At 38.7% G+C, this 8106-nt stretch overlaps 1 protein-coding gene across 1 annotated transcript in view; it reads right to left on the reverse strand.

Moving 5' to 3' along the window:
• Nucleotides 1–8106, reverse strand: part of col27a1b (collagen, type XXVII, alpha 1b) — an 84905-nt gene that overhangs the window by 41726 nt on the left and 35073 nt on the right. Inside the window, exons 8-12 of the mRNA XM_015045063.1 lie at nt 6612–6656; nt 4680–4733; nt 3549–3593; nt 2266–2319; nt 1734–1778 (exon numbers count right to left, since the gene is read on the reverse strand). Coding sequence (XP_014900549.1) covers nt 1734–1778; nt 2266–2319; nt 3549–3593; nt 4680–4733; nt 6612–6656 — 243 coding nt within the window. The remainder of the gene's footprint in view (nt 1–1733; nt 1779–2265; nt 2320–3548; nt 3594–4679; nt 4734–6611; nt 6657–8106) is intronic.

Below are 8106 nucleotides of genomic sequence, written 5' to 3' on the forward strand. Positions count from 1 at the left end.
TTAGTACAACTATTTGTGATGTAGTCGGTAAACCTGACCTTCATGTAAAGTTATAAAACAGACATGTAGGGGGGGGGAATGGGGTTCTGGTCAGATGAGACCAATGAGACACTTCATAACCTACATTCAAAACTTTGCCGTGTGTCAAAGAAAACTAACATTTGACATCATCCAGAAAACCCTACATGAAGTGAAACATGGTGGAGGCGGCATCATGCAGTAGAGATGTTTTTCTTCACCAAGGAAAGGGAAGTTCATTCGGGTTGACAGAAAAATAAGTGGAGCTAAATACGAGGCAATCCTGGAAAAAGTCAAATAAACTTCTCAGGTTTTCAGTTGTAAAACATAGTATTTTTGTACTTTTCAACTTTGCACTACTATGTGCATCGCATAAAATTTCTCTGAAACACATTTGTGGTTGCAATGTGACAACATGTGAAAACTTATAAATACTTTTGTAAAGCCTTCATGAAGCTATGAATCCAGCGCTGACTAAAGAAACTGTTGCAGGAAGAAAATCAGTTTGAAATGTCCTTTTTCCACATCTTCTAAAAGCACATTTCACTGAATACAATAACTTTCCATTTTTATCTCTTTTCTCTTCCACTTTACTCCTGACTCGGGAAAGAAAACACCAGACTTTGCTTCCCACTGCAGAGGAAGAGAAACAGCACGCTCATGACTTGGCTATCACACGCATACTTTTCAACCTCAGGATATGTCACAGACCGTAATTGCGTAACAATATTTAGTAATCATGTACTACCAGACAGCGCATGGGAAGTATCCCGTTTCTACACATGTCCATGAGCACATTACTGTTTTTTCTGCGTTAGCAAGGAATGACGGGAAGTTTGCTTCCAGGCGCCGATGACATCAGACTTTCTTTGTCTGCGGGTAAAGTCACCAGAGAGCCAAACCCATTAGACGGACGGACGGACGGACGGACGGACGGACAGATGATGTCACCACAGCCCAGTAATAACCAAACTGTCAAAAATACAAAGTTTTCTTATTAAGGCCAAGCACAGAAATCACAGAGCTCCAGTATAAAATGGGCCAAGTTATTCCTGAAACTCAGCAAGAACCACGATGCACTGCAGACACATGAACCTTCATGACCCAATAACATTCACGAAGCTGTTTAGTACAAACGAATGAATACCCCTGAGGTCTGCACAGAAGAGCTGCACGCCTGGACACTTGTCAAGGTTGTACGTCACTTTATCAGAGTAAAACAACCTGAATACAATAAGGTGACTTCTAAACATCATGCTGAATTTCATTTAGGGGTATCAGAACAAAAAAGCCTGAAAACAGCTGCAAAAGGTTTACAACAGTATAGCTCAAAATAAAAAGAAAAAACATACAATAGCATGACTTTGATTTATTAACTTCTCTGTTTGTCAATCATGTAAAATCCCAATGAAACATTTTGAGATTATAATGTGACAAAATGTGAGGTATGAATACTTTTGCAAGCTTGTACCATGCCTCCTCAAAATACTCACATTCCCCACAAGCCAGTGCATTAGCATGCTGCTCAGCACCGTTTTCTGCATATCATCTTGAAAAGCCAAAAGGGATTTACCATCAAAGAGTGGGCCTGAGGAGCGGTATTTTGAAAGACTTTACAGTATCACTGCATTACTGTTATATCCCATAGATCACAAACAAAGTCACTGCCACAAGGCTGCCTTAACAATGAAAAGTATGTTGAGAGAAAACTTTACCGGCCTACCCATCTTGCCCTTCTTCCCACGCACACCAGGAATTCCCTGTAAAGGAGACAGAAATCAGAGCATGATTTCTGCCCGCAAGACGCAACAACTCTGACGAATTTGCACATGATAAAAACAATAACACTTGTTTTTTTGTTTTTTTGTTTTTGTTAGATACAAAAACAAATTTTACTCCTGCTTTCAGTAATTTGATCATTATCCACATCAGCAAAAAAAAAAAAATGCGATAAAGTCACATGAATCCCTTTGTTTTGATTCAGTGGTTTGATGGTGTGGATTTGATTTATAGCTGGATTTCTATAAAAGTATATTCATCTTCTACACTCAAGAATTATCCACCACTGTATGTAGGCTGTGGTGTGAGGGCCGGTCCAAACACTATTTAAAGATTACTAGTTTGGTAAAAATCTGCCTCAAGTGTCTCATTTCTGCAACAATGAAATGTATTTCTATTTTATCATTTGGCCCATGGACTGTCACAGTGCAACCCTGCAGGCAAGACTCTCCAGCCACTAATACTTACTCTCTCTCCATCAGGACCAGAAAAGCCAAAAAGCCCCGGGACGCCAATGTGACCCTGGAGAGATGAATAAAAGATGGAGGAGAGAAATGGAAAAAGCACACATAAATGAAATGAGAAAAAGGATGACAAAAAAGGACAAAGTGGGAGTAAGAAAAAGATAGGTGACATTGTTCAGGAGGGTGAGTTATCAGAACAACTAACGCAGATTTCTCTGCCATCTGTGACAGTTCTGCCAGGTTTCTGACACAGGCTGAAGTCTTGAGGAGCCAGGCCTTGAGGTAAGTGTATATGCCCATGGACTGCATGGTGCTGGCTTCCACGATGTAGTCCAAGGGCACATACCCTCGCATCAGGGATCTCTGAAGATCTTTGTGTAAAACCCTACCAGCAGAAAAGCAGACATGGTAACGGCATATTGTCTTTCATCCACCCTACTTTTACTTAGAAAATTATGAATCATTTTCTGAAAAAAATAAAATAAAATAAACTGTGTACTGTTATCACTGAGAATTTACCAATGTCAGTGTGTTGCAAAAGCATTCACAACCTTGAACTTTTACACTTTTTGTAATATTACAGTCAAACTTCAAGGTATTTTATTGGGCTTTAATATGACAAAACAACTCAAAGCACTGCATACAGTACCTGTTTGTAGCCACATCTTTTGCTATTTGTCTCCATCAGCTTTTTACATGCAGAGTCTGACACCGTTCCACATTTGTTTTTGCAGAACACCCTGAGCTCTGACAGACTGGATGGAAAACATCCATGAACAGCCGGTTTAATGACTCCGACTCTGCTGTTCGAGCACATGAACACTCTAAACTATTCCTTTTCATCTCCAGCTACACATTCGGTATCGCAGTTCTGTTGAAATGTAAACTTTCACAGGATATCAGAGGAAACTGGCTCAACATTTTCAGGGTTTTAAACTGTAAAGTTCTGAAAACTGTGTATATTTTTACCTTCCACTTTACAAATACGTACTAATTTGTGTTGCATTATCGCATAATAATCAAGACAAAATAAGTTCAAGGGTTATGAATCCTTTTACAAGGTATTGTAAATGTGTTATTATGTAGGTTTCATGTGGCTACACTGGGTTAACAGGCATGCAGTAAACATTTCACATTTTATTTAAATGAGGCATAACAATTACATAAAGTACAAACAACCAATTAAATAGTCATTAGCGTGGTAGAGATATTTCAGGTCCGGGTCTTAAACAGTCTGTAATAAAGGGGACAACAAAAACACTGGATATCGTTTCAGTATCTACTTACACTGATGCCTTTTGGTCCAGTTTTTCCTACAGGTCCAGGCAAACCCTGAGGTTAAACACAGTCAAACATTTCTGTCAACGCAAATAGCAAAAGAGATTTAGCTATTGTGATTGAAAAAAACGAAATGTGATTAAAAAAAAATAACTATGCATGGGGATAAATTACAATAAGCCTTTGAAACATCTGATAATAATTATGACTGTAGTTTACAACATCTACAACTTTATTACATATAAATACGATAATTTAATTCACCATTCTCTCTCTGCAATCAACAACATAAATCCTGAGCTCAATGCATCTCACCAGAGTATCATAATGATGACCACAAAAGCCTGAGTGATTCATAATGTAGAAATGGTAGGGGGTGCTAAAACCTAATCCACTACACTTTACTGTTTGTGCACGATGAAGCAGAAAGCACAGAGACTTGCGCCCAAACTTTATCATAACCTTGAAAGATGTCGGCAGTCGTCCAAACGTTTTTAATGGATTTTGCTTAAAGCTGAGACAAAATGTTAAGGAACTGTAAAGCTGTACCGCTCTGACTTCTTATGTTAAAGACTTTACAACGAATTGGAACAGGAGATGACGCCCACAGTTCGAACTGGACAGAGGAAGCCTATTTGTGCCCAGAGAGCTGTGGCATTAGTCACACTTTTATTACTCTCTTCCTTTCAGGGTAGCGCTTACTTTGGAAACCTTTGACATAATTCCTAACAAGTCCTGGAATTTCCAGGGAGAGATTTCATGCTCAGCACTGTTGCTCTGGTTCTTGTTCCTTTTATGTAAACCCTGGAAACATTTTATTTGGAGTTGTCAAAATATGATCAATATTTATGTGAGAGGATAATTTAAGCATAGTTTGTTTGTGTTGTACTAAACAATACCTTACATATTAATATTGCTAGGACTTCTAGCAATATTTTTTTTTGTCTTACTTATCAAAAAACTATTTTGAAAAGCCAAAGGAAGCACAAAAATCTCAAGAAGAAATACCAATATATATAAAATATCACCAACTTTTATTCATTCTATGCATGTGTGTGTGTGTGTGTGTGTGTGTGTGTGTGTGTGTGTGTGTGTGCTTGTCCCTGCTCAATCAGCACCGCAACACTAGATTTACTGCACCTGCCTGCCAGGATAGCCTTTGGCCCCAGGGCTTCCGTCATCTCCCTGCTCACCCTGTGGAAACAAAGGCAGCACAGAAGTCAGAGGTAGAAGAGGACAAGGATCAAGGTGGAAAACGAAAAGAAGAAGGAGCAGCTGATCGGCAGCAGGAGCCAGCATTTCTCTGGAAAATTGTTTTTTATGTGCAGATAGCTTCTCTTTCAGCTTTCAGCCTGATTGCAGTAACAGAGAACAAGCAAAGATAGAAATAAAACTTGATAATAATAAGTGACGTGTTTGTGTTCCAACAATTGGCAGTTGCCGATATTACACCATTAAACTCTCCAAACTTTCAGTAAAGGCCTTTTGTTTAGTCAAGTCAATTCTGAGGCGCCACAACAAAGGTCGCCACTCAGACTATTTAATCTGACAGCAAGTGAGATTACAATGTGGTCAAGTCACTTGCTGGCACGACTACTGTGGGACCAGTTTGGCTTTCATCCATTTATCTTCAATAATGCACAGATGAACACATGAGTCATTCCTCCCTTGTGGGAAGACCAAAGTAAATGCGTCTCTCTGAGAGGAATGTTTAATATTACATGTTGTTTATAAGAAAATCTAAACAAAGTCAATAAGTGAAGGCATGCCACAAATTATAGGCTGTTCTTACAGGATACACACAGCGAACCACATTTATGACATACGCTGGCTACAGTTACGTCTCAGCCGTTTCAGTGGCCTTTTAAAACCGAGCAAGTCATGCGTTAAGAGGCACAACAATTCTGAAGTATCAAATGGAAGAAATAACACAACGTTTATACCGCAAAAGATTTAAACATAGGGGGAAAAGACCATGGATAATTTAATAAGGGATTTTTTATACAGCCTGTAAACCCCAGAAAAGTAACCTTCGAATTACAGAAATAAAACATTAAAGTCCCTTAACTGCAGGCTCCGGAAAATAACCTGTAAGTTCAAGCAAAGAATGATGTTCTGTATCTATATTGAAGACTGATGTCACGTTTTGTGGGGTCGGCGGTGGGCTGCCAGTGAGCATTTGCTGTACCTTTAAAGCATCTTCAGAATCCGGCCTGACCCTGGAACATCTGGTCAGTCGTTGTTCATGTTAGTTGGCTCACGATCCGGTTTTCCATTAATTAAAAAATTCCCCTGCCTTGCAACAAATCCCAGCATGTTCTTGCCTTTCTGTCTAGCTCCAAACCCTACAATCTTACACACTGTCCAAGAGCCACAGGTTATGGAAAAACATGTAATTTATTCCACAGTGATCCAGTAAAAATTTATGAACATATTAGGTTATTAAATACACAAAGAAAGTACACAAAAAAACATACTTAAGCAGGCAGGAACTGAGCTGGCTACCAAGGCATATCAAAACCTTTCTGAGAAGGAGCTGTTTTTAAAAGGAAAAGTTTAAAACACATAATTAAGCTAAAATATATAATTTAGTTAGAAAATAAAAGGATAAATTTCTTGCTATTCTGCTTGTGAGACAGCACATTCCTTAAAAGAGAGATTAGGCGAAGTTTAGAAAGTGGTGAGAAGAGACGGAGGATATGATGGAGGAGGAATGACTCTTGATGTTCAAACTATTTGCCCTACTTGTACTTCAGCCAAAAATCTCTTGCTGATACTAACAACTGCCTGTGAACTACATATAGCTTTTTGGAATGATTCGACTCTTTTTTTTTTTTTTTTTTTTTTAAAAAGCTACTTTTTTTTTAATTTAAATTTGTAACAATTTACTGGTGGTTCTTTTAGATCAGGTTTCTCTCTTGCAGGCACAGAAGGTCTTCAGATGAGGGATTAAACATGTCACGTCTGTGTTGACGTCTCCATTCACAGCAGCAACAACTGCTTTCTTGTTGCAGAGAACGTCTGCAACAAGTTGACGCACCTTTTGCATCAGTTGAAATAAAGCTTACTCACAGGTTCGCCCGGATGACCACAAGGACCAGAATAGCCTTTTTGTCCCTGTTGATGAAGAAAAAAAATATAGCTTAGCTGTTTGCAAGTCTGAATTGTCTTCATTTTTTTCTTTTTTTTTTAGAAAATTACTGTGATGTGCAAATCTCTAATCAACCCTTTTAATGTCCTAATGTTAGGCAGAGCAGAACTGAAGGAGAGCAACTGGATTTCTTTTCTTGTTTCTTGGCAGCAAAAAGTATTTAAGAAGTTCAGTTGGCATCTAAATCACACTTTGCTGAACATCAAACCAGAACTCTGCGGTTCTAATTGTTAAACTTGGACTTCATTTTGCATCTAAAATCAGTTTAGAAGCTTAAATTGTTCCTGTTCTCATTCAACACATTTAAGATATCAAACAAATGAATTACACAGCAGTAAGGTTTGTATTCACGAGTGCCACAGTCACCACTGCATGGGGGAAAAATTACATTTTCCCATAGAAAAGAGGAACTTCTGTTTGCTAACAAATACTTTACTAAAGTACGGAGAGATGCATTTACAACGCTGCTCAGGTAAGACAAATTTAACAGCTGCTAAACTAATAGACCACTTATCAGCTGTGTTGACTGTGCAGTCCTTAATAAAGCAGTTCTTTACTATTTACACACAGGAGTTATGCTGACTTTAATTGTAGCAGCTCAGCTATTGGTGTGTTTGCTTAGTAACTGCCACCTCTGCACTCTGCTTAAAATTAATATAGCCAGTAAACCAATTAGGCAGTAACACCTGACACCCAGAAGGATATTTAATGGTCATCTTCACACCCTCTGATCTCCAATGGCTCCACCAGCTGGTTATAAAATATATTAATCTTCTTCCAATCAAGGCTCACAAGTAGCAAAGATAGAGATGTGAAATTATCTCTGAGGAATGAACACGGCTGTCCTCTCAAGTGTGAAGTCATTAGCCGCCAGCTGTGTCAGCCTGTCAGCGGCAGATCGAGTAAACAACAGGCGGCAAAAGGCTGGAAAAGTGGCATCAATGTAGACAATAATGTCATACAAAGCATGCACTCCTGTCAGCAGGCTGTACTAAAGAGGATAATATTAAAATGTTCTTACATGAATGTGAGGTGAGATATCTAAAAGTACTGGACGCAAAGCAGACGTCAGCTCTTAAAAGAACGTGACTGATGGATCCAAACGCTAGGAAAATGTAAACAAGCTCAAGGATTTGTGACAGGATGGAAAGTCACAGTCATACCTGGTGCTTATTAGTCGTTCAATTTCATTGTAGAAAAAAAAGCTCCTTAAGCACTTTTGTTCTAAACTTGGTTTCAGTGTGTCACACTATGAAATGTACATCTGCCTTTATTGTTAGATTACACTTTTTAAGTGCTTACCAGCAATAAAATCAAGTATTTTCCATATGTTGCATGTTTTATGGGGAATTTTTCTCCTCTTTTTGGGTTTCCAAATATAGAGGGCCATTTTCTCTCATTTAGGCTGCATGCAGG

The sequence above is a fragment of the Poecilia latipinna genome, unplaced genomic scaffold (genome assembly GCF_001443285.1).
Source record: "Poecilia latipinna isolate Pla-1442-1.1 unplaced genomic scaffold, P_latipinna-1.0 Scaffold705, whole genome shotgun sequence".
In the NCBI taxonomy this organism is placed as follows: Eukaryota; Metazoa; Chordata; class Actinopteri; order Cyprinodontiformes; family Poeciliidae; genus Poecilia; species Poecilia latipinna.